Below are 27,737 nucleotides of genomic sequence, written 5' to 3'. Positions count from 1 at the left end.
AAATAAGACAGCTTTCTGGAGTGTCAGTTTTATTTTAGGACTTTGGGGAAAAAACATTTTCACATTAAAACAGATATATATATATATATATATATTTATGGCGTGACATGGAAATTTCTCATTATAAAACACGAGACTTAAATTTTCATATTGTTACAGCCAGCAAATTTGAGCTCTTCCCTTAGATTACACTTTCTCCTTTCCTGTTAAGGTGTTCTTTGGTGGAACAGTTTGAATAGTGTTGTTGTAGTATAAAGAGCAGTGGGTTGCCAGTTTAAAAGACCTCAATTCTAGTCCTGGCTCTGCTCCTAGCTGTTAAACCTTGTTTTAAGCCCTTAAAATTGTATCTCAGTTTACTTATCTATAAAATAAAGGGGTTGGATCTGATGATGTCTGAAGTTCCTATTGCCTCTAAAGTATCCATTGCCATTGATCATCATTAGTGTCCATAACAAAGCAGCAATTTTTTCCTTGCCCTATGTTTTGTAGAATAGTATACGGTTTTTTGGAGCCTGAAGCCCTTTACTGCTTAGTCTGGTGATGGATTACTTGGGCCAGTAGTTTAGTAGCCGGAATAATTTACTCTTCTCATTCACTTCTCTTTCAGGCTGTGGTGGATTCTGTTTTGGCTGTGAGAAGACCGGGTTACCCTATTGACCTCTTCATGGTAGAAATCATGGAGATGAAGCATAAATCAGAAACAGATACAACGTAAATTACATAAAATTTAAAAATATCTAGATTTTGGAATATTTGGTTATTTTCAGATATTCCTTCATTAATTACTTTCATTCAACCTCCATCGACATTTATTGCATTCAGCATGTATTGATTGGGTACTTACCATGAGCCAGGGACTGTTCTTGGTGCAGGGAATGAAGAGTAAACAAAACTGTTTCCCCAAGGAGCTTACGTTTCTAATGGGGAGAGAGAGATGGAAAACAAACAAATAAATGATGGTAAATGCTGTGAGGAGGCTAGAGAGATAGAGTGTGAGCATGAGTGATTTTATAGTGGTTAGGGAAGGCCACTCTAATGAGAAATTAGAAAGCTAAGGAGGTCTCCGAAGAAATGAGGGAGCTATCCATGTGAATGTCTGGAAGAAGAGTGTTCTAAGCAGAGGGAGTAACAGTTGAAAAGACCCTGAAAGTGTACCAGGAGCACAGTAAGAGGAAAAAGTTGTAGGAGACGAGGTCAAGATGTAAGAGGGCCCAGAATATGTAGCACCTTGTTGATTTTGGATTTCGCTTTGTTTAAACTTTTTATTATGGAATACTCCAAAGATATATAAAAGTAGAATAAAATAGTGAACCTTCATGTATCTGTCACCCATGTTCATCAGTTTTCAATATATGGTCAATTTTATTTCATCTAAACCTCTTCCTTTTTTCCCCTACCCCACCCTGCTGCCAGACCTAGATTATTTTGAAGCAAATCCAGACATCATATTTCTCCTATAAATACTTCAGGTCTATGAAATATCAGACCTTCTTTTTTACCTAACATATCCACAAGACATTATCCCATCTAAAAATTAATAATTATTTCATAGCATCACATATACAATAAGTATTCCAGTTTCAACCATCGTCTCATAATTTTGTTGTTGTTGTTAGTTTTGTTCGAATCAGGATCTAAACACAGTCTACACATTGCATTTAGTTGATATGTCTCTTAAGTCTCTGTCAATCCGTAGGTTCCCTCTTCCTTTTAGTGTTTTTTCCTTCCTATTCTTTTGAGGAAATTGGGTTGTTTGTGTGAAGATTTTTGATTACTTAAGCAATTTTCTTTAATGCTTATAGGACTAGTTAGGTTTTCTACTTATTTTTGAGTCATTTTGGTAAGTAATATTTTTCCAGGAATTTGTCCATTTTGCCTAAATTGCCAAAATTTTTGGCATAACGTGTTCATAAACATTCTCTTATATTTTTAATGTTTGCAGGATTTGTAATGATATCCCCCCTTTCCCTGCTACTATTTGTACCTTCTCTGTTTTTGTTTTGATAAGTTTTGCCAGAGGTTTGTATGTTTGTTTTTTGTTTGGTAGTGTTCTTCTCTTTATTATTAAATTTCTTTTGGGGATTTTGGGGGGACTTTTTTATTTTTTTTTGCAATGGCTACTTAGCTCATTAATTTTCAGCCATCTGATTTCATGATACAGCATTTAAGGCCTTAAATTGTCCTTAAAGTACTGTTTAGCGGCATCTCTCAAGTTCTGGTAAGTAGTTTTATTCAGTTTAAGATATCTTCTAATTTTTATTTGAAATGTGTTTCTTAATTTCAAAATACATGGGAAATTTTCAGTTATTATTCTTTCCTGGTTTAATTACATTATGGTCAAAGAATATGCTGTGTGAGATTTTACTCCTTTGAAATTTGTCGAGACTTCTTTATGGCTTCATGTGTATTCAGTTTTTGTAAATGTTTTATGTACTTGAAAAAAATGCTGCAGTTGTTAGGTATAATTTTATATTATGTCCACTTGGATCAAGGGATCAAGTCTATTAATCCTATTTTTCAGACCTTCTGTTTCCTTATCGATGTTTTGACTGCTTTTTCCATCAATTACTGAGAGAGATGTGGTAATATCTTTCAGTATGATTGTGGACTTATTTATTTATAACAGCTTTGATTTACAAACTTTGGGGCTATGTTATGAGCTGCATACAATTTTTTAAAGTATTGTATTTTCTTGGTGCATTGAAATTTTGTACCATGTTGAAGTAGCCATCATTTCTCTTTGCTTGCCAGAAAATGCCTTTATTTCCTCTTCATTCTTCGGTATCTTCCACTGTGTATAGAATACTAGGTTGGCGGTTAGTTTCTTTCAGCTCATTGAAGATGTCATCTCAGGCTTCCTTTAGAGGTAACATTTCTTTATTTGCCTTAGTGGTTTTAAGATTTTCTCTTTGTCTTTGGTAGTCTATACTTTTATTATGACGTGGCTAGGTGTGGATTTCTTTTTATTTATCCCACTTGGGATTTGCTGAGCTTCTCGAATCAGTGAATGATGTTTTTTCACGTGGTTCTGGAAAATTTCCATCTTCTGGTATTGTCTCTTTAAACACTGTTTCTGTCGCATCGTCTCACTTCTCCTCCTTCTGTTAAACGTACGCTTGATGTTTTTACTCTTGTCTTCTGTGTCTTGTTCCCTTTCTGTCTTTTTCCCTTTTGTATGACATCATGAATAATTTCTATTGCCCTATTTTGCTGTTCATGAATTCTCTCTTAAACAATGTCAAATCTACTAAACCAGTCTCTTAATTAAAAAAAAAAAAAAAAGCCTATTTAATGAGGGTATAATAAACACTGAAAACTGCACCTATTATAAGGGTACAGCTCAATGAATTTTCACAGTACGTTTATGTAACCAGTCCTCGTACAAGATACAGAACATTACCAGTACCTTAAATGCCCCTCATGTGCCCCTTTCAAGCATTATTCCCCCAGAGTAACCTGAATTTCTACAGCAGAGATTAATGTTACCTGTTTTTATACTTTTCTAAATGGAATTATACAGTAGGTACTCTTTTGTGTCTGACTTCTTTTCTTAAGTATTGTTTGTGAGATTCAACCATACTGTTGCATGTATTAGATAATTCATTCTCATTGCTGTTTAGCATTTTCTTGTGTTAATATACCATTATTTATTTATTCATTCATTCTATTGATGGGGGTTTAGGTAGTTTTTAGTTTTTGGCCCTCAAATAGTGCTGCTATAAACATTCTACTGCAAATCTTTTGTAAAATATATGGATGTATTTCTGTTATTTTCCTTGAAATTTTAATGATGTGTGTATATGTCTTTATTGATTTATAAAAGCTGTATTTGGTTCTTTTGTGAATCTGCCGTGTCACTTTTTATGGTGTCCTTTCCCCTGCAGATCTTTTCAAACTTGCCTTTTATTTCTTTAACATGTAGCTCATGTCGGATAATTACAGTATCTAAACTTTTGGTTTGTCTGTTTCTGGTGTCAATTTTTTTCTTTTGTTGTTGTTGAGAATATAGTCAGCAAAACATACACCAATTCAAGAGTTTCTACATGTACAATTCAGTGACATTGTTTGCATTCTTGGAGTTGCATAACCATTCTTACCCTTCTTTTCTGAGTTGTTCCTTCCCCATTAGCATAAACTCACTGCCTTCAAAGATTTCTATCTCATCTTTCAAGTTGGTGTTGTCAAATTTGATCCCCTATAGAGTCTATTGTTTTTTTTTTGCTGGCACTCACCCATCAGGCTTGATTTCCATGTGTGCCATTCATTGTGCTTGAAAAAGTATTTGTTGAAATAATTTGAGACCTAGGATGAAGCTATCTTTCTGGAGAAAGGATTTGAATTTCCGGCTGCAATGAGCTCAGGGATTATTTTAAATTAAATACACAGCTTGAGGGTTTTTTTTTTTACTATCCGGTTGATGTGAGTTCTGACTGTAAGACTGTGTGAGGGCTGGTTACTTGTGGTTCATCCTTTTGGGTTATACCTTAAGCATGTAGCCTTTGGGATCCCAGCTTAACGTAAAGAAGGTCTCTTATTAGACTCTCCAATGTGAACGAACCCTGGGTTTTTAATTCTGTCCCCTTGCGTTGGAACGTCATTGAAACCAAAGTTCAGGTTTGCCTGGATTGTCAAATGACTTCAGGAGAAAAGTGCCTGTAGTTCTTTACTTCTTAGGGTTCCTGTGTTACTTTTATGTTTCATTTTTACTATCTTGTAGCTCTTTATTGTTTTTAAGATTTTTTTGTTTTTAACCCAGCATTTATATTTAGTAGGACAGTTGGTCCAGATAACCTAACCTGTCATTGCTGAGGGTAGCTAGTTCTTGATCTCTGTTTCTGAAGAATCTCGTGATTGTTATATGGAAAATAGGCTGTAGAACAGGTGGAGAGGTGGGAGAGGGGCTAGCAAAGGCAGAAGCAGGAGACTGGTTAGGAATGTGTTAGAGGTGAGAGATGAAAATGGTTTAGATCAGGGTATGCTTAGAAGGAAGGGGCAATTGGATTTGTTGATGGTTTAATGTAGAGTGTTACAGAAACAGAGGAGTCAGGATGTATCCTGGATTTTTTGCACGAGCAGCTGAAAAAGTGGAAGTACCATTTCTTAGGATGGAGAAGGCTGGGAGGAGCAGGTCTGGGGAAATAAATCAAGAGTTCAGCTTTGGGCATGTTATGTTTGAGATGCCTATTAGACATCCCGTGGGATAGTGCGTAGAGAGGTAGATAGAGGTGCCTGGAGTTCAGAGTAGAGTCTGGGCTGAAGTATATGTTTGGGAGTCATAAGTGTATAAAGCCAAAAACAAACATACAAACGAATGAACAAACAAAAAACCCTTTGCCACTGAGTCAATTCCAACTCATAGCGACCCTATAGGACCGAGTAGAGCCGCCCCATTTGGTTTCCAAGAAGTGGTGAAATCAGATTGCTGACCTTTTGATTAGCAGCTGAGCTCTTAACCACCACGCCTCCAGGGCTCCCATCAGTGTACAGATGACATTTAAAGTGTTAATGAGATCATCTGGGAAGTTAATATAGATAAAGAAGAAGTTTAAGGTTTGAGTTATGGGAACTGTAATGTTCAGAGTTTGAGAACATAAGAATTTAACAAAGGAGACTGAGAAGAGGTGGTCAGTGAGGTAAGAGGAAAACCAAGTGCAGGTAGTTCCCCAGAAGCCAAGAAAGGAAAACGTTTCAAGGAGAGAATGATCAACTAAGTCATATGCTGCTGATAATTTGAGTAAGTTGTTCTGAACTGAAAATTGACCATTAGACTTGGAAAACCTTAATTTTTATATTGGCTTTTAATGAGAGCCTGTAAAGAGGTGGGGATGAAAGTCAGATTGAAGGTGGGCTTTGCAAGAGAGAATGGGAAGGGAGGAAGTGGGAAAGCAAATGTAGACAAAATCAGAGAAACTTAAGTATAAAAGGGAGCTATAAAACTAGAGAAATGGGGCAGTATCTAGAAGGGAATATGGGAATGGGATTGGGAGAAAAGAATTCTTTGTTTTTAAATACGGGAATTATTACAGCAACTTTGTATGCTGATGAGAATGCTCTTGTAGGCAGGAAGAATTGACACGGAATAAGGGACAATGCAGGAGCAGAGAGGGAAAATGGAGTTCAGTACATGAGTGGAGAGAGTTAACAGATATGAGCATAGACAGCTCATCCGTAGTAATAGGCGGTTCAGGTTCAAGTCAGGTGGATTGGTGGGTACAGAGATGGGACAGTGTTTCTGTTTTCTTAAAGAAGCAAGGTCCTTTGCTGAGAGTTAGGAGGATGGAAGAGGTGTTACAGGCTTGAAGAGTGAAGAATATTGAGCATAGAGTTTGTTTCTTCCTAAATAAAATAGCTTCACATTCAACTAGGAGTTGGCATAATCTAGTTAGATTAAAATTTTGAAAACTTTGTTACTATGTTCAGCTATTTAAAAAAAATTATTTCTTCACTTTAATGTAAAACAAATATTGGTTATAAAAGATTCCTAAGTAGAAATAAGATTCCTTAAATGTGTTTATAGGAGCCTGGGTAGCATGGTGGTTTGTGATCGGCTGCTAACCTAAAGGTTGGGGTTTGAGCCCGCACAGGGGCTCTGAGGAGGAAAATCCTGGTGAACTGCTTCCATAACGATGACAGCCAAGAAAATCCTGTGTGTTCCACCATTCTATTGTGTAACACATAGAACCACCACGAGTTCAAATAGAATCCACAGCAACGGGTGTAAATTTGCTTATATGAATTTTATAAAGTTATAAAAACATTCAGTCTTGGAAGAACATTTAGAAAATGGGGAGAAAGAAAAAGAAAAAAAATCCCCTCTATTCCTACCACCCGCTCGTAACTGCACCCTCAGTTTCCTTCCCTTCTTTCCCTTTAAATGCCAAGGTGCTTATTTTTGAAAAAGAATACCTATAATCATGCTTTATATGCAATTTGCCATTCTGTGCTTATCAGCTGCCACTGTAAATATTTTTCCATGTTATCACACAGTTCATGACCGTCAGATAGCTGAGTCGTTATTTACTGAGCAGTGACCCATTGTTGGACATTTAGGCTAACAGTTTTTACCTAGTCCCTATAATTATTTTGAACAGATGTTCCTAAGAAACCCATTGTGTGCCTATCTTTCATTACTTGGTCAGCTCTGTCCTATGTTTGGGCCTCGTAACTTAAGAGAATAATTCTGGGTTGACATTTTATTGTGACTTCACAATCATGCTGTGTTAAAGTAGGTTCTCCTTCCTAATTTTATTAATTATGCATTAGGTTTAAAAGTTGGTGCAAGGAAACAATATGTGCCCTGGCAGTTTTGTTACAACTTTAGGAGTACAATTCTAATTTTATACAAAGTTTTAGAGTGTATATTCAAAGTAAGAAACACTACATATTTTTAATAGATTGATCAGAGGATTAGTTTTGGATCATGGTGTCCGTCATCCAGATATGAAGAAGCGTGTAGAAGATGCATTTATCCTTACTTGCAATGTATCACTAGAATATGAAAAAACGTACGTATGCCAGTTTCTCTTTATAATTTTGTGCGATATTTTTTTCTAAAAGTGTTCTTTTAATCTCCCTCCCAAGTGTTTGATGTAGACTCCATCTACCTGTTCCTCCTGCCTTTACTAGCTTGTTTTTATTAATCCTTTAGAGAGGTGAATTCTAGTTTCTTTTATAAGACTGCGGAAGAGAAAGAGAAGTTAGTAAAAGCTGAAAGAAAATTTATTGAAGATAGAGTGCAAAAAATAATAGACCTGAAAGAGAAAGTCTGTGGTCATTCCAACAAAGGATTTATTGTCATTAATCAGAAGGTGAGAAAAAAGTTTAGATTTTAATTATTTGTAAGTGTTCTTCAGTGTTTCTCAAAGTACAGTCTTAGACTCCTAAGACCTTCTCAGGGAGTCTGTGAGGTCAAAATAATTTTTGTAATATTAACAGTAATGCCCTTTTCACTGTGTTGGCATTTGTACTGATGGTGTAAAAGCAATGGTGGGTAGAACTGCTGGTGCCTTGGAACAGATCAAACCAGTGATACCCAGCTGTACTGGTAGTTACTGCATTCTTTACTGCCACACCACTAGACACTTGGAGTTAAAAAAAAAAGTTTCATTTAAGAATGTCTTGATAAAGCAGTAAGAAGTATTAATTTTATTAAAATTTTGTTAAATATGCATCCTTTTATCATTGTGTGTAACACAATATGAAATATGCACAAAGCACTTTTGCTGCATACCAAAATATGATGGTTGTATTGAAGGAAAGCTCTGGTGTGGTTGTTTGAGTTGCAAGCTAAACTAGCCACTTTGTTCATGGAACTCCATTTTTACTTGAAAGAATGACTGACAGAAAAACTATGGTTATTTAGACTTGGGTGTTTGGTAGATTTTTTTTTAAAAAATGGAGAGATTCTGTCACTTCAAGGAAAATAACTGACATAATTTATTGCCAATTATAATATTTGAGCTTTCAAATGAAAATTAGTATTTTGGAAAACTCATATCTGCTACTATGAGCTTTATAGCTTCCCAGTACTTCAAAAACTTCCAATAATATCAGTGGTGGTATTAACAAATGTGATTATCTTTTTTGATACCGTATAACCATGAACTGTGTCAACATTTGGAAGCTCTGCCTGACTCTGTGAATCAGTATTTTCCAAATGACTAAACAAATGCATTATTTCATAGAAACCATACACAGATAAATAATCCACTCCCAAAGTGCAAGACACACTAATGGACTTTAATGTAAGAGAGTATGAAAAGTTATTGATATGGTTTCATATTCCGCATTGAAACTAACCATTAAGATACTACCACTTGTTGAGTTTTGGTATAGTATCAAAGAAGAATACCCACATTTATCTGAAAGTCTATTAAAATAATTTCCTTTTCTAATGCATGTATCTGTGAGGCCAGATATTCTTCATATGTTTTAACCAAAATAATGTATCACAGCCAATTGACTGCAGAAGCAGGTATGAGAATTAAGCTATCTTCTATTAAGACAGGTGTGTCTTAATATGTAAAAATATAAACCAGTGCCAGTGTTCTCATTATGTTTTGTTTTTGAACAAATTTTAAAAATATTTATGTTAATATGAAATGGAATTATTACTGTTTTAAATGGATTAATAAGCATTTTTGAAATTTCTCAGTTTTAATTTATAATATAATAAATATTGATAGATGCAGCTCACATAAGCAGAAGCACTTGGGGGATTCTTAATAATTTTTAAGAGTGTAAAGTGATGCTGAGACCAAAAAGTTTGAGAGCTGCTTGCCTAAAACATGCATGTAACTTTCATGCTAATTTGATTGTAGGGAATTGATCCGCTTTCCTTAGATGCTCTTGCAAAACATGGCATAGTAGCTCTTCGCAGAGCAAAAAGGAGAAATATGGAAAGGTAAGTTTGCAAATAATTATGTATCCTAAGTTTTTTTGACAGACTAAATTGAGATTATCCCATGTATATTCCTTTTAGCTTATATATAAACAATATGGAGCAAAATAGTGGTGTATAAAGTCCAAATATTGTTCTTAATGTCAGTAAATAATTGAACTGTCAAAAATCAAGGTTGTTAACCAAACTCAGAACTTTGTTGAGGTACAAGGATGGTTTTTATTTTCATGAATCAGATTTTAAAAACACTGTGACAATGCTGTCTTCTGAGTCAGATATCTTTCCATTTTTAAGAAGTTAGTCTTTATGTTTTCCATAACCAAAGCTATAGTGACATTATTGTAATTTCAGACTGTCTCTGGCTTGTGGTGGAGTGGCTGTGAATTCTTTTGAAGATCTCACTGCAGATTGCTTGGGACATGCTGGTCTTGTATATGAGTATACATTAGTGAGTATTTCTGTGAGCAGTGGTTATAAAGTGAACATTAAACCTTTTAATTTTAAACACTGACCGTTTTCATTCAGCTTTTGTATTTTGAAGTCTGAATAATCTACAGATTTTGCAATTTATTTACTTAAATGTTTGTTAAGAATTTGTATATAACTTAACTGCATTTAATGTATCTTTAGTTATGCTTAATAAGAAAAATTCACATGAAGATTGGATTCTAATATTATAAACTTAGTCTTGATTTCATAATTATATTAAATATTAAAGTTACAGCATCTCATATTATCCTTTAGGGTGAAGAAAAGTTTACTTTTATTGAGGACTGTGTTAACCCTCGCTCTGTCACCTTGTTGGTTAAGGGACCTAATAAACATACTCTCACACAAATCAAGAATGCCATAAGAGATGGACTTCGGGCTGTCAAAAATGCAATTGAAGATGGTAAGCTTTCTTTTGTGATGGATATGAACCTCCTGTATTTTCTAATTAGTAATAATCTATCATGGTATGTATGATAGTTTAAAAGATATGAGTGATTATTATTCTCTGACATCACTTTGGATAATTTGTAGTTTGGATTGTGAGGTCTATCCTTTGGAATATTCTTAATAGTTTGCTGCCCTTTTAGTTAACTGATGTCTATGAAATTAAAAAATAATACTATAGTGTCATTTTTAGATATTTATTTTTAAAACTTCCAAAGATGAAGTAAAATCAGCTAAAACTCATCACATGACTTCAGTGCCATGTAATTTTAAGAAAGATAAGGAAAGAATATATAAGATTTTATTATTTGTTGATAACTTATAAACACATTCCTTCTAAGAGGAGTTGGGGTAGATAATTCAATAGACATACACATATTTAAAATAGAATAATAAGCACATGAAGAGATGTTCAGCATCTGTAGTCATTAGGGAAATGCACATCAAAACCACAAAGAGATAGCATTTCACAACCACTAGGATGGCAAAGATGTGGAGAAATAGTAACCCCTTGTACATTGCTGGTGGGAATGTAAAATGGTATGGTAGTCTCGGAAAACAGTTTGGCAGTTCCTCAAAAAGTTAAACATAGAGTTACCACATGACCCAGCAATTCCACTCTTGTATATACATACACAAGAGAGCTGAAAACATATGTCCATACAAAAACTTGTACACTACTATTCATAGCAGCATTATTGTCAATAATCAAAAAGTAGAAACAACCCTAGTCAAATGGGACAACTCAGTCATTGGCATAACATAGTTAATAAACTTTACGTTGTACATCCTAGTTTGGTGAGTAGCGCTTGAGGTCTTAAAAACCTGCAAGTGGCCTTCTAAGGTACAACTATTGGCCGCTATCCATCTGGAGCGAAAAAGAAGGAAGGAAACCAAAGAAGAAACTAGTCTACAGGGCTAATAGCTTACATGAACCTTGGCCTCATCTATCCTGAGACCAGAAGAACTAGACGGTGGCCAGCTACCACTACTGATCGTTCTGATCAGGGACACAATAGATTGTTCTGGATAGAACGGGAGTAAAATGTAGAACAAAACTCAAATTCTCAAAAAAGCCCAGACTTACTGGACTGGTAGGGACTGGAGGCACCCCCAAAACTATGGTTCTGAGATACCGTTTAAACTTTGTACTAAAATCACACCTGGAGGTCACCTTTCAGCTAAATAACAGATTGGCTCATAAAATGAACAATATAACCCGTGAGTACTATGCTTCTTTAAAAAATCATCTACATGAGACCAAACAGTTAACATTTACAGTAAATCAAAGATGTGAAGCTGAGGCGGGGCGGGGGGGGGGGCAGGGGCAGGCAAGCTAGATTAATGGAAACAGAACAACCAGAACGGAAATAATGAAATTGTAGACACATTGTGAAAAATGTAACCATTGTTGCTGAATAGGGTATTAAATATTAAATGGGAACCTAATTTGCTGTGTAAACTTTCACCAAAAACACATAAAATATTATTAAAAGAAAAAAAAGTGGAAACCCAAATTTCCATTAGCTGATGAATGGATAAGCAAAATGTGGTATACCCATAAAATACAGTATTATATCTATCAGTCCCTACAAGTATTGATACATGCTTATAGAGATTGATACATATATGACTTCAGGGAGTCTGTGAGGTCAAAACTATTTTCACAATGTTAATAATAATGCAGTTTTTACACTATGTTGACATTTTCACTAATGATGCAAAAACAATGGTAGGTAAAACTGCTGGCACTGTAGAACATGGATGGAACCTTGAAAACATTATGCTATTTGAAAAAACCCAGACACGAAAAGCCACTTACCGTATGATTTCATTTATACAAAATGCTCAGAATAGGCAAATCCGTACAGACAAAAAATAGATCAGTGGTTGCCAGGGGCTGGGGGTGGGGACAGGGAGTGATTGCTAATAGGTAAGTGTTTCTTTTTGGGGTGATGAAAGTGTTTTGGACTCAGGTAGTAGTGATGGTTGAACAGCCTTGAGAATATACGAAAAACCACTGACAAGTACGTTTTAAAAGGGTAAATTTTATGGTATGAGGAGTATATCTCAATTAAAAAAAAGGATAATAAATTCTATAAACAAGGGGTCAGGTTTGTCTAATAAGCAAAAACATAGAGGTGAAATAGTGGTAAAATAAAAGTTGAAGTGGAAAATTAGAACCTAGGGAAAAAATATAAATATAACAAACATAATAGTCACTATAAATATTTAAGTGGCTAGAATATAAAGAGACACAATTAGTTATGTAGGTTGCATTATTGAAAAGAGAAAATATCTAGGTTCCTAAGTGGAGATAGGAGACCCTGCTGGCATAGTGGTTAAGTGCTACAGCTGCTAACCAAAAGGTTGGCAGTTTGAGTCCACCAGGCGTTCCTTGAAAACTCTATGGGGCAGTTCTACTCTGTCCTATAGGGCCGCTATGGGTCGGAATCGACTCGATGGCAACTTTTTTTTTTTTAAGTGGAAATAATATGGGGCTTTATATAAGAGCCACTGTCATGGATTGAGTTGTGCCCTCAAAAAATATATCAACTTGGCTAGGTCATGATTCCCAGTAATGTATGATTGTCTACCATTTTTTCATCTGATGTGATTTCTCCGTGTGTTATAAATCCTATCACTATGATGTAATGAGATGGATTAGATTACAAGATTAGATAGTGTCTTAAGCCAGTCTCTTTCGAGATATAAAAGAAGCCAGCAGAGAGACAGGGGGACCTCATACCACCAAAAAGCTGTGCTGGGAGCAGAGCTTGTCTTTTGGACCTGAGATTCCTGTGCTGAGAAGCTCCCAGACCAAGGAAAGACTGATGACAAGGACCTTCCTCCAGAGCCAACAGAGAGAGAAAGGCTTCCCCTGGAGCCAGTGCCCTGAATTCAGACTTGTAGCCTACTAGACTGTGAGAGAATAAACTTCTCTTTATTAAAGCCATCCACTTGTGGTATTTCTGTCACAGCAGCACTAGCATACCAAGACAGTCACTGCGTACTTTTTGTTGCCACGATAAAATCTGGCAGCATTTTTTTTTCAAGAGTGTACATACATTATATATATTATGGATACAAAGACTTTGGTAGTTCAACCTGATATTTAGAATTTAGAATACATAGAAAAATGGATGGACTACTATTTTTTATCACTTCATCCACTTAGGTTTTTTTTTAAAACACATCGTCATTGAGGTATAGTTGACATATAATGAAATGCTCATTTTTAAAGTGTACATCCATGAAACCATCACCTCAATGAAGGCAATAAAGATATCTGTCATCCCAAAGTCTCCTCGATTCCTCTTTGTAATCCTTTCCTCCTCCCTCTAATAGTATCACCTTATCCCCAGGCAAACACTGGCCTGCTTTCTGTCACTATTGGTTAGTTTGCATTTTCTAGAGCTTTATATGAATGGAATATACTCATTTTTTTTGTCTGTCTTTTACTCAGCCTCATTATTTTGAGATTTCTACGTGTTATCGCATATAACAGTAGCTAATTCCGTTATATGGCCAAATAGTATTCCATTGTATTGATACACTATAATTTGTTTATCTCTTCACCTGTTGGTAGACATTTAGATTGTTTCAGATTTTCTGGCTATTACAAATAAAGCTGCTGTGAACATTTGTGTACAAGTCTTTGTATGGACATACACTTTCATTTCTCTTGGGAAATGCACTGGCTATGGTAGGTATATGCTTAACTTTTTAAGAAACTGACAGTTTTACAAAGCACCCTTTTATATTCCCTAGAGCAGTGTTTGGAGCCCTGGTAGCACGGTGGTAAAGATCTCGGCTGCTAACCAAAAAGTCGGCAGTTCAAACCTACCAGCTGCTCCTTGGAAACTCTGTGGGGCAGTTCTGCTCTGTCGCTATGAGTCAGAATTGACTGGTGGCAACAGGTTTGGTTTGGTTTAGAGCAATGTTGAAGAGTTGGGGCTGTTTCTGCATCTTCACCGATTCTTGCTATGGTCAATTTTTTAAATTTTAGCCATTCTAAAATGAAAACAAAGAAACTGGTTTTAATTTGCATTAAAAATTAAAAACTGTGGTTTTAATGTGCATTTTCTTAATGATCATTGATGTTGAACGTCATATCATGAGCTTATTTGCTATCCATACCTCTTTGGTGAAGCTTCAAGTATTTTGCCTGTGTTTTCAAATTGGGTTGTTTTCTTATTGTTGAGTTTGAGAGTTCTTTGTATATTCTGGATACAAGCACTTTTTCAGATAGATGATCTGCAAATACTTTTCATCTCTGTGGCTTGCCTCTATTCTCTTAGCAGTGTCTTTTGAAGGGGTGTTCTTAATTTCGATGAATCTAATTTTATCAGTTTTTTCCATCCTATGCATCGTGCATTTGGTGTGGTATCTAAGAAATTTTTGCCTACTCCAGGTTCGTGAAGATTTTCACCTATGTTTTTTTCTAGCTGTTTTAGAGTTTTATGTTAGGTTTATTATTCACTTTAAGTTAATTTTTACATATAGTGCAAGGTATGGATCCAAGTTCATATATACAAGGGTAAGCCAAAAAGTATTGCTACTAGGGTTCCAGTTCATACATGCACAGGTTTATTCCAAACAAAACATGTTCAGACATGTCTCTGTGATCAGTGGATGGTTGCACACAAGTTCTCTCAGTAAAACACTTGTGTTAGGTTAGGGTGCCTTAAAAAAAAAAGGATACTTTTTGTGCCACGGAAAAAAACGATTTTGAGGATAGGGCTAATATAAAATTTTTTATAAAACTCAAGTGGACATCTTTCCAAATCATTGAAGCTTTGCAACAAGTTTATGGGAATGCTGCCCACATAAAACAACAGTTTTTAGATGGATCAAGCGTTTTAAGGAAGATCGAGAAGGCCTCAAAGGTGAATCAAGAGAGGGAAGACCACTCAGAAGGTTATGGCGACTGTTTTTTGGTATTCCAAAGGGCTAATCTTCATAGATTTTTTTGAAGGACATAGGAAGATCATGGGGGCTTATTATGAAGAAGCTTTAAGAAATTGAAAACTGCACTGGTGAGAAAAAGGCCAGGGAAGTTGAGCTGAGGAGTTTTTTCCACCACGACAATGCACCTGCTCATTCTTCGAGGGTAGCAAGGCCTGTCTTAACGAGAATATTGCTGGGAAACCTTACCCTATCTACCGTAAGGCCTGATCTTACCTCTTCAGACTTCTTTTTGTTCCTGAAACTCAACATTTAAAAGGAACACGATTTGAGTCCCTCAAGGATGCCAAAACTGCTGTTTTGACGTGGTGTAAATCGAAGACTGCAGAATTCTTCATGGAAACACCACCTTCAGAAGTATATAGACCTCGATGGAGGATATGGTGAGAAACAATAGCTTCACATTTTAGTATTTTTGTTTAATAAAGGTTTCTATGATTTAGTAGCAATACTTTTTTAAAAAAATAATTTTTATTGTGCTTTAAGTGAAAGTTTACAAATCAAGTCAGTCTCTCACATCTAAACTTACATGCACCTTACTACATACTCACTCTCCCCCTAATGAGTCAGCCCACTCCCTCCTTCCAGTCTCTCCTTTCGTGACCATTTTGCCAGTTTCTAACCCCCTCTAGCCCCCCATTTCTCCTCCAGACAGGAGATGCCAACATAGTCTCAAGTGTCCACCTGATGCAAGTAGCTCACTCCTCATCAGCATCTCTCTCCAACCCATTGTCCAGTCCAATCCATGTCTGACGAGTTGGCTTCGAGAATGGTTCCTGTCCTGGGCCAACAGAAGGTTTGGGGACCACGACTGCCAGGGTCCTTCTAGTCTCAGACCATTCAGTCTGGTCTTTTTATGAGAATTTGGGGTCTGCATCCCACTGTTCTCCTGCTCCCTCAGGGGTTCTCTGTTGTGCTTCCTGTCAGGGCAGTCATCGGTTGTGGCTGGGCACCATCTAGTTCTTCTGGTCTCAGGATGATGTAGTTTCTAGTTCATGTAGCCCTTTCTGTCTCCTGGGATCATAATTACCTTGTGACCCTGGCGTTCTTCATTCTCCTTTGATCCAGGTGGGTTGAGACTCATTGATGCATCTTAGATGGCCACTTGTTAATGTTTAAGACCCCAGATGCCACACTTTAAAGTGGAATGCAGGATGTTTTCTTAATAGAATTTATTTTGCCAATTGACTTAGATGTCCCCTGAAGCCATAGTCCCCAAACCCCCGCCCTTGCTCCGCTGACCTTCGAAGCATGCAGTTTATTCAGGAAACTTCTTTGTAGCAATACTTTTGACTTACTCTCGTGTATGTGTGTGTGTGTATTTTTTTACTTAGGTATCAAATCGTTCCAGCCCCATTTGTTGAAAAGACTGTCCTTTAATCACTGACTTGCCTTTGCATCTTTGTCACAAATTAGTTGTCCATATATGTGTGGGTCTATTTCTAGATTCTTCTGTTGTGTTGATCTGTTTTTCTATCTCTATATGAATACCATACTGTCTTGACTTCTTTCCTTTATAATAAGTCTTGAGATTAAAAAAAAAAAAAAACTGTTGCCATATAGTTGATCCCAACTCATATGGACCCTATAGGACAGCGTAGAACTGCCCCATAGGGTTTCCAAGGAGCGCCTGGTGGATTTGAACCGCTGACGTTTTGGTTAGCACTGGAGCTCTTAACCACTACACCACCAGGGTTTCTAGAGATATTTAAAAAAAAAAAAAAAATGAACCAAACCCAGTGCCGTCAAGTCGATTCCGACTCATAGCGACCCTATAGGACAGAGTAGAACTTCCCCATAGAGTTTCCAAGGAGCTCCTGGTGGATTCGAACTGTCAACCCTTTGGTTAGCAGCCGTAGCACTGAACCACTACGCCATCAGGGTTTCCGTTTTCTTGAGATTCGGTAGTGTTAATCCTCCCATTTTGTTCAAATTATTTTGGTTATTCTAAGTTTTTTTTTGTATTCCCTTATAAATTTTAGAATCATTTTGTTAATCTCTACCAAAAAAGTCTGCCAGGATTTTGATTGGAATTGTATTGAATCTATAGATTTTTGGGGGGAGAGCTGACATCTGTTATTGAGTGTTCTAACTCATGAACATGGTGTATATCTTTGTTTATTTGGGCCATCTTTAATTTATCTCAGCAAGATTTTGTAGTTTTCAGTGTACGAATCCTGTACATCTTTTTTTCAGATTTATTCCAAAGGATTTCATATATTTTGATGCTCTTGTACATGGTATTTTTAAAATTTCAATTTCTGATTGTTGCTAATATATGGAAATATGGTTGATTTTTGTACATATTGATCTTGAATTGGCTACCCTCACTTATTCTAGTAGTTTTCTTGTAGATTTGATTAGATTGTTTACATAAATCATCCAATAAAAGATAGTTTTAGTTCTTTCCTTCCAATCTGGGTGTCTCTTATTTCTTTTTTCAGCATTGTTTCACGGACTAGAACCTCTAGTACAGTGTTTAATAGAAATGATGAGAGTGGACATCTTTACTGTGTTCCTGATTGTCGATTGAATTGACTCCCCCCACAAAAATATCTGTCAACTAGGTTAGGCCATGATTCCCAGTATTGTGTGGTTGTCCTCCATTTTGTGATTGTAATTTTATATTAAAGGGTGGAATTGTAACACCCTTACTAAGCCTCCCCGCCCCCATCCAGTGTAAAGGGAGTTTCCCTGGAGTGTGGCCTGCACCACCTTTTATTTTACAAGAGACAAAAGGAAAGGGAAGCAAGAAGGCAGTGGGGACTTCATACCACCAAGAAAGTAGTGCTGGGAGCAGAGCACATCCTTTGGACCTGAAGTTCCTGCGCAGAGAAGCTCTTAGTCCAGGAGAAGACTGATGACAGGGATCTTCCTCCAGAGCCAACAGAGAAAGCCTTCCCTGGAGCTGACGTCCTGTATTTGGACTTCTAGCCTACGAGACTGTAAGAGAATGACTTTCTCTTTGTTGAAGCTATCCACTTGTGGTACTTCTGTTATAGCAGCACTAGATGACTAAGACATGGATCTTAGGTAGATGTCATTCAGTCTTTCTCCATTATATATGATGTTAGCTGTAGGTTTTTCATAGAAACCGGTTATCAGATTGAGGAAATTCTATTCCTAGTTTGCTGAGAGTTTTTTTTTTTTTTTTTTTATCAAGAATGGATGTTGGATTTTGTCAAATGCTTTTTTCTGCATCTATTAAAAAAATTTTTTTTTTATAGAGATGACCACATGGTTTTTCATTTTTAGTTTCTTAATGAGGAGAATTACATTGATTGATTTTCAAATGTCAAACTAGCCTTACGTTGTTGGAATAAACCCTACTTAATCACAAGGTATCATTCTTTATATATGTTGTTGGATTTGATTTGCTAAGATTTTGTTAAGAATATCTGTATCTATCAGGGATATTGGTCTGTACTTTTTTTCCTTATATATAATTTCCTTTATCTGGTTTTGGTATCAAAATAATGCTGGCATCATAAAATGAGTTGGAAATTATTTCCTCCTCTTCGGTTTTCTGGAAGTGTGTAGAATTGGTATTATTTCTTCCTTAAATGTTTAGTAGGATTCACCAGTGAAGCCATATGTTCTTGAAGTTGGAAAGCTTTTAGCTACAAATTCAATTTCTTTAATAGATATAGGGATATACAGATTATCTATTTTTCTGGAGTGGGTTTTATTAGTTGTATTTTTCAAGGAATTTGTCCATTTCTTCCAAGTTAGGGGTTATCAAACTGTTCCCCATAAGCTCAAGCTGGCTTGCTGCCTGTTCTTGTAAATGAATTTTGATGGCAACACAGCCACTACTGTTCATTTATGTATTGTCTGTGGCTACTTTGAAACCCTGGTGGTGTAGTGGTTAAGTGCTATGGCTGCTAACCAAAGAGTCGGCAGTTCAAATATACCAGGTGCTCTTCGGAAACTTTGTGGGGCAGTTCTACTCTGTCCTATAGGGTCGCTGTGAGTTGGAACCAACTCAATGGCAACAGGTTTTAGAAACCCTGGTGGCGTAGTGGTTAAGAGCTACAGCTGCTAACTAAAAGGTTGGCAGTTCGAATCCCCCAGGCGCTCCTTGAAAACCCCGTGAGGCAGTTCTACTCTGTCCTGTGGGATCGCTATGAGTCAGAATCATCTTGACGGCAGTCGGTTATGGCTACTTTTGTGCTACAGTGTCAGAGTTGAGTAGTAGTTGCAACAGAAATTATGTGACCCATGGAGCCTAAAATATTTACTCTTTGACCTTTTGCAGAAAGTTTGCCAACACCTGATTTCAGTTTTTTAATTTATTGGCTTATCAAAAAAAAAACCGTCGAGTTGATTCCAGACTCATAGGGATCCTATGGGACAGGTTAGAACTGCCCCGTAGGGTTTCCAAGAAGCAGCTGGTGGATTCAAACTACTGACCTTTTGATCAGCAGGTGAGCTCTTAACCACTGTCCCACCAGAGCTCCCCATTGGCATATAGTTGTTCTTAATATTTCCTTATTGTCCTTTTAATATTCGTAGACTATTTAGTGATGCCACCTTTCTCATTTTTGATACTGGCCAGTAATGTTCTTTTTCTTGGCAAGTCTAGCTATTATTGATTTCATTGATGTTCTCAAAGAGCCAACATTTATTTTTGATTTTCTTTATTGTTTTTCTGTTTTTTATTTCATTAACTTCCACTCTGTTGTTTATTATTTCCTTTCTTCTGTTTACATCAGGTTTCATTTGCTCTTCCTTTTCTAGTTTCTGAAGGTGGAAGCTGAGGTCATTGGTTTGAGACTTTTCTTCTTTTCTAGTAGAAGTGTTTAGTGATATAGATTGCCCTTTAAGCACCACTTTTGTAGCATCTCACAAATTCTGATATGTTGTATTTTCACAGGGGATTGGGATCAGAGAGGTTTTAAAAGGTACTGGTAATGTTCTGTTTCTTAAGCTGGGTGGTTGATACATGGGTATTTGTTATACATATTTTCGTACTTATACCTTACAAATATTTTTGTATGTATTCAGTATTTAACAAGGAACTTTTTTTTTTTGAAGTGTGACTGGGAGGTGACGGTGTGATCACCTTGTGGGTAGATAACTCCTGAGTGGTTATATTGTGAAGGGAAGCAGAGAAACTGGATAGTAATGAAAAAAATGAAGCATTATGAAAGGAGAGATTCTTTTTGTATTGTTTTGTTTTAAAGACAGGTAATTTCAAAGTAAGTTTTCTGGTTCAAAGAAGAGTCATACGCTTTATAAAACGACACAAACAAGTGCAAAAGTCACATCATGATGTGAAAATTTGTGTGTTTAACCAGATAGTTACCTTAGAATAATAAAATTTTTCTCAGTTTGCAGACTGGGTTCTGTTCTAGTATAGAAAGCAAATACTTCATTGAGTCCCAAGAATTCCATACCCAAAACTGTGGCCTAATTATCTTGGCCTAAAAAATTTTCAAATCAGATATTATAAACAGTTACCTACCACAATTATAACCTTTTAAACATAACCATAAAAGAGTAAGATAAAGGTGGAAGAAATGTCTATTCTTATTAGCCAGAGGATAAACAATGAAATAAAACTGTTTATAACCAGTTGCCTGTACCATGCATAATTATTTCATGGCAGATAACTTTAGGATGCTTCATAAGACAACTGAGTAATCACTGGGCTGTGCAACTTATTTGATTTCTGTATATATTTAAATACATTTTAGAGGCAGGCAAGATAATAGAACACACTTGAATGGTGAATTGTTTTTTCTCTGTATGATGTGTCTTGTGAATCCTTTTCTTGCTCCGACAGGCTGCGTGGTTCCAGGGGCTGGTGCAGTTGAAGTGGCAATAGCTAAAACTCTTGGTACATACAAGCACAGTGTAAAAGGAAGAGCTCGTCTTGGAGTCCAAGCTTTTGCTGACGCCTTACTCATTATTCCCAAGGTACAGCTATCTTAGTGGCCAAAGAACAGCTGGGTAGACATAAAGGTGTTTGATTACACATTGCCCATATCATTTAACAGCTAGCAGAATAGAAAGACAGGTACTTAGTCGAGTACCCTCAGTTTTTCTTTTACATATTTTTAACATATTTTACAGTAAAAACAGGAAAACTTGTGATAAAAGTTTAGAACCCTTACAGAAGCTTCATGAAATAGCCAGATTACCCCCTTGCTTCCTTTGGTGAAGCATGCTTCCTGAAAGTAGCACCAAAAGTTTCCTTCAGAAGTGGTCCATGATTAACTAATTATGATGAAAAAATTAAGAACTTAAAATTTAATTAGATTTATTTTCAGGTAGATCTTTATTTGTTGGTGGTATCCAAAGTGTTGTCATTTTAAATGGTGAAAGATGAGGACTTGGGGCTGTTTAGCACTCCCTAGCTTGCATTTGCATTGTAATTATAATTCCTATAGAAAGGAGAGAAACAAGATTTTTTCTTTGTGGCAGCAGACGGTGCAGAGAAATACAGTTCCTCTTTTCTTTGCTTAATCTGGTTGTGAACTACTTAGGAATACAGAAAAACTATTTCAAATATGCTATTACCATGAATTAAAACGTTACTAATAATGCTAGCAAAGGTTCCGCCTTGATAATTGCTATTCAGATTATCCATGATTTATGGAATCTTCGTGAATCAATCATCTTTTTTTCCCTAAGAAATGATCCTGTAGTTGACACAGGTTGGTAAACACAGTACGTATTGGTGGTATCTTTTTCCTCATCATGTTTGGGACCACTTGGGAAATGAGCTTAGCTTGGAGTACAGGTATCTTCATCTGTGCTGCCACAGGCTGTGGGTCTCCTCATGGAGATGAGGGGCACAGAGGTGCTGCAAATACGAAAATGTCTGGGAACAACTGGAGGACGTCTGGCTGGAAGGATCAGCGGAAACAAGAATACTGGGCTACTTCTGTCTCAGTTTTTAAAAAATCTGTTACAAGCAGGGAAATTAATGTAGTGGGATAGGGATGGGGCTTTCTAATGTCCTCCTCAGAATCGATGGGTATAGGAGAAATGATTAATTAAATACAAAAACTACTAGCGAGACAAAATAATAATTTAATTTAGATTAAGAACGAAGTTCCTCAAAACGAGAATACTGTGATTAGCACGTTATGGTTGTGTTTTCACAAAACTAGCGAGTAGTACCTTATTTTTCATATTTGATATTCAAGTATATATGTGTAGGTGTCTGGGTATTCCTCACAAATATTTATTATTCTTTTTATTCCTAAAGGTTCTTGCTCAGAATTCTGGTTTTGACCAGCAGGAAACACTGTTAAAAGTTCAGGCTGAGCATTCAGAATCAAAACAACTTGTTGGCGTAGATTTGGATACAGGTAAGAAGGCGAAGAAAATTTAGCTGCTTAATAAAGAAAGAGATTTCAATATAGTGACCCAGGTATTATAATAAGAGGGTGAGGGTTTAGGTGATTTTAATATTTTTATTTTATTGTACTTTAGGTGAAGGTTTACAGAGCAAACTAGTTTCTCATTAAACAGTTAATACACATATTGGTTAGTGACATTGGTTGCCAACGCCATGACATGTCAACTCTCTGCCCTTCTTGACCTTGGGTTTCCCATTGCCAGCTTTCCTATCCTCTCCTGCCTTTTCCTCCTTGCCCCTGAGTTGGTGTGCCCATTTAGTTTTGATTTGTTTTGTGGGCCTGTCTAATCTTTGGGTAAAGAGTGAACCTCAAGAGTGATTTCATTACTGAGCTGTAAGGGTGTCTGGGGGCCATACTCTCAGGGTTTCCCCAGTCTCTGTCAGACCAGTAAGTCTGTTTTTTCTTTGTGAGTTAGAATTTCATTCTGCATTTTTCTTTAGCTCTGTCTGGGACCCTCTATTGTGATCCATGTCAGAGCAGTTGGTGGTGGTAGCTGGGCACTGTCTAGTTGTGCTGGACTTAGCCTGGTGGAGGCTGTGGTAGTTGTGATCCCTTAGTCCTTTGGACTAATCTTTCCCTTGTATCTTTAGTTTTCTTCATTCTCCCTTGCTCCAGATGGGGTTAGACCAGTGGAGTATCTTAGATGGCCACTCACAAGATTTTAAGGCCCCAAATGCTACTCACCAATGTAGGATGTAGAACATTTCCTTTATAAACTATGTTATGCCAGTTAAGCTAGATGTTCCCTGAGACCGTGGTCCCCACAGCCCTCAGCCCAGTAATTTGGTCCCTCAGAGAGTTTAGGTGTGTCTATGGAGCTTCTGGAAACCCTGGTGGCATAGTGGTTAACCAAAGGTCAGCAGTTCGAATCCGCCAGGTGCTCCTTGGAAACTCTATAGGGCAGTTCTATTCTGTCCTATAGGGTCGCTGTGAGTCAGAATTGACTCAATGGCAATGGATTTGGTTTGGTTTTGGATGGCGCTTCTATGACCTTGCCTTCAACAAGTTGTGCTGGCTTCCCTAGTATTGTGCCCTGTCTTACCCTTCACCAAAGTTACCACTTACCATTGTTTATTTAGTGTTTTTCCCTTCCACTTTTCCCCTCCCATGTAACTATCAAAGATTGTTTCTTTTTGTGTGTAAACCTTTTCATGAGTTTTTATAGCAGTGGTCTCATACAATATTTGTCCTTTTGTGATTGACTTATTTCACTCAGCATAATGCCCTCCAGATTCATCCATGTCATGAGATGCTTCACAGATTCATTGTTGTTCTTTATTGTTGTGTAGTATTCCATTGTGTATATGTGATTTTAATATTTAAATTTAGGTGCCTTTTTTTTTTTTAGTTTACTCTTGAACTTCTGAAAAGAAAATGTTCTTATTTGACTCTTGGGATGCATCACATAACAAAACAGACAAAAATCTCTGTCCTTAGTTTACGTTCTAGTAGGAGAAGACAGGCAGTAAATAATGAGCTTAATAAATAAGTACCATTAGCATTTTAGAACGTGATAAGTGCTATGAAAAAAAAAATAAAAGAGCAGCATAAGGATGACTGTGAATGATAGCACAGGAGGACAGGGAGAGGGTTGCAATTTTAGAGTGGTCAGGGTAGACTTCATCGAGAAGACAGCGATTAAAAAAAAAAAATCAAAGAAGTGAGGAAGTTAGCTGTGTGGCTATCTGGGGAAAGAGTATCCTAGGGAGAGGGAAAAGCCAGAGTCCGATGTTTTTGAAGAGGAGGAAGGAAGTGAGAGAGATAATAGAAGGTTGGATCACGCAGGCCAGCATGTGGGCCAGTCTAAGGACTTGGGCTTTTACTCGTAGAATAGGGAGAGATTTTGAACAGAGACGTGACGTGGTCTAGTTATGCTTAAAAGGATCACTCTGGCTGGCTACTCTGGAGCGGAGTCAGCTGAGCATCTGGGAGGCCGGGGTTGCCATTAACTGAGCTAGAAAACACTGGGTGGAACAGGTTCTGGTGGGGGATGTCAGCATTCAATTTTGGCAAAGTTAAATTTGAAGTTTCTGTATACTTCCAAGTAAAATAGGGAGTTGGATGTATGAGTCTGGATCTCAAGAAAGAGATCTGAGCTGGAGAAAAAAAACTTGAGAGTCTCAGAGTGTAGATGATTTAAATCCAGAAGAATGGCTAAGCTCACCAGGAGTGTGAGTGTATTCAGGGGAGAGAAGAGCCTAGAACTGAACCTTTGGGTACCCCAACATCAAGAACTCAGGGAAGAAGAAAATCAGCAAAGTAGACAGAGAAGGAGTTACTAGTGCAAAAGAAAGAAAACCAGGAGAGTGTGATGTCCTGGAAGGCAAGTGAAGAAAGAGTCGTCGGGAGGGTGTGACCAGCTATGTCAAGTGCTACTGACAGATGAAGTCTGATAATCGACCATTAGATTTAACAGCATGAGGCCATTGGTGACCTCGAAATAGTCATTTTGGTGGTGGTTTATATATTGTTAGAATATACCACCTAATATTAACAGAATATGTCAGGATCGTAGTAATCAAATAATTTGTTTTTACTTCACAGGTGAACCAATGGTAGCAGCAGAGGCAGGAATTTGGGATAATTACTGTGTGAAAAAACAACTTCTTCACTCTTGGTAAGTTTGTATTAATATGAAGAGAGGAAAAAAAACCTTTAGGGATATAATTGATAACATTAATTTTTTAAAATTACTTTTGTCACCCTACAGTGGAAAAATTTTAAAGTGTATGAAAACATGTGTCTAGTTACGAAGATTAGGTTTTGTCTTTTTACCAAACCGAAAAAACCAAACCCGTTGCCATCCAGTTGATTCCGACTCATAGCAACCCTATTGGACAGAGTAGAACTGCTCCATAGAATTTCTGAGGAACACCTGGAGGATATGAACTGCTGACCTTTTGGCTAGCAGCCTTCGCTCTTAACCACTACACCACCAGGGTTTTCTGTCATTTTATAGTCCCCTTTATATTTTAGTTCTGCAATCGTAACTTATAGGAAAGGTTATTTTTACTGCTTATTTGGCGGGGGTTGGGGGCGAAACATTACGTGCATAGTGGGGAAAATCAAATGGTATGCCAAAAATGAGCTCAGTTTTGCTGGAATATAAAATTGGGCTTCCACCTTATCAGTAAAGGAGTTAAAATTATCATACAAGAGGTGATGTTTGTATTTACAATAGCTTTGTCTCGTAAAATTTCATACCAACATCATTGAAGAAAAAAGCACCCTTCAGATTGGGTTGGTAGGCATTACTCACCTTGTCACCTTTTTCCTCAGCACGGTGATTGCCACCAACATTCTCCTGGTTGATGAAATTATGCGAGCTGGGATGTCTTCTCTCAAAGGGTGATTGAGTGCAAAATCAACTCTCTGGAAGCTGAGATTCAACACAACTTGCACCAACTCCACTATGTAGCCCAAGCTAGTCTTAATTTTTATACAATAAATGCAGTTTGTATTTGTTGGTCTTAGCAGTTTCAAAAATATTTTATCAAAGTATCAATAACACAAGAAATATTTTCAAAGTAAAGGAATGATAACGGAAATATTTTTGCCTGAGAATCTTAACTCCCCACCCTTTATTGTATACTATTGCAGTTTCCATCAGATAGAATCTATTATGATTCTTGGACCTTTTAGGCAACTTTTAATTAACAAAATTTGGAACATAGGTTTTAGAGCACCCAAGTCAATTTCCAGTGTATCAGAAGGGTAGCAATGTAGCAGGACCAAGTGTTTTATTCTCTCTCAAAACCCTTCAGTATCTCCCCGTCACCATCTTTTCTCTCATAAATATGGCATCACTTTGTGAGCATAGCCTTGGGTTGCGTTGATTTACCGTACCTGGGTCAGTTTACTTTGTATATAGTTTATTATATTTTACCTGGGTCTTTTAGGAAACCCTGGTGGTGTAGTGGTTAAGTGCTACGGCTGCTAACCAAAGGGTTGACAGTTCAGATCTGCCAGGTGCTCCTTGGAAACTCTATGGAGCAGTTCTACTCTGTCCTATAGGGTCGCTATGAGTCGGAATCGACTCGATGGCACTGGGTTTGGTTTTTTTTTTTTTTTTGGTTATTGTATGTATGGAGCCCTGGTGGCATAGTAGTTAAGAGCTTGTCTGCTAACCAAAAGGTCTGCAGTTCGAAGCCACCACACCAGCTGCTCCTTGGAAACACTAGAGGGCAGTTCTACTCTGTCCTATAGGGTCGCTTTGAGACAGAATTGACTGTCAACGGGTTTGGTTTTTTGGGGGTTATTGTGTATGTAATCAGCAGCTTACGCTACTGTGCTCACTCTGGTAGCTCTCTGAATAGATGATGAAATAGGGCGGGCTTCTTTTGGAAGAGTGGGATTGTTGGCCCTAAAGCTGGGAAGTAATTAGTTTTGGCTTTGAATGCAGCCATTCCTTATAGGTATTATAGCAATGTATTTTTTGTTCCAAGCTCTAGAATTAATCCATTGTACTTTTTAATATTATTAGACTTTTTGTTGTTAACTTCTTTCCATGGATGTTGATAAGAGATTAAAATATGGCAGCTGCATTAATGGAGCTTCTGCTCGTTTATACATATAGGAGAGGATTCCTTTAACTATTTAATGCCACAGTTGAGAGCCTATCATTTTATAGCTTATCTTTTTGCTTAATATGTTGTCCACGTCTTTTCAAGCTAATAATCACATTTTTATGGCTACATGACATTTCATTATATGGTTATCTTGCAGTTTATTTAACCAATTGTTTTTCTTTTTTTTTTTTTTTTGCCATTATAAACAAAGTTCCATCTTTAGTCTTTGTCCCTATTCTATAGGATAAGATTTTAAAAACAGGCATACCAGTCATATTGCCAGGCCTTTTTTTAAAAAATAATTTTTATTGCGCTTTAAGTGAAAGTTTACAAATCAAGTCAGTCTCTCACATATAAACTTCTATACAGCTTGCTACATACTCCCATTTACTCTCCACCTAGTGAGTCAGCCCGCTCCCTCCTTCCAGTCTCTCCTTTCGTGACAATGTTGCCAGTTTCTAACCCCCTCTACCCTCCCATCTCCCCTCCAGA

General features: G+C 37.0%; 1 protein-coding gene across 2 annotated transcripts in view; it reads left to right on the top strand.

The window, feature by feature from the left end:
* CCT6B (chaperonin containing TCP1 subunit 6B) overlaps positions 1-27,342 on the top strand; it is a 35,769-nt gene extending 8,427 nt beyond the window's left edge. For both annotated transcript variants that reach the window (XM_049860379.1, XM_049860378.1), the window contains 10 exons: positions 608-711; positions 7,395-7,505; positions 7,649-7,808; positions 9,321-9,403; positions 9,752-9,848; positions 10,145-10,292; positions 21,093-21,226; positions 22,524-22,626; positions 25,222-25,294; positions 25,957-27,342. In XM_049860379.1, the coding sequence (XP_049716336.1) occupies positions 608-711; positions 7,395-7,505; positions 7,649-7,808; positions 9,321-9,403; positions 9,752-9,848; positions 10,145-10,292; positions 21,093-21,226; positions 22,524-22,626; positions 25,222-25,294; positions 25,957-26,029 (1,086 nt within the window). In that variant the 3' untranslated portion in view covers positions 26,030-27,342. The remainder of the gene's footprint in view (positions 1-607; positions 712-7,394; positions 7,506-7,648; positions 7,809-9,320; positions 9,404-9,751; positions 9,849-10,144; positions 10,293-21,092; positions 21,227-22,523; positions 22,627-25,221; positions 25,295-25,956) is intronic.
* The last annotated feature ends 395 nt before the right edge of the window (positions 27,343-27,737 follow it).

Source organism: Elephas maximus, chromosome 19 (assembly GCF_024166365.1).
Source record: "Elephas maximus indicus isolate mEleMax1 chromosome 19, mEleMax1 primary haplotype, whole genome shotgun sequence".
NCBI lineage: Eukaryota > Metazoa > Chordata > Mammalia > Proboscidea > Elephantidae > Elephas > Elephas maximus.
Note: the sequence above shows the minus strand (reverse complement) of the source record. Positions and strands in the feature narration are given on the sequence as shown.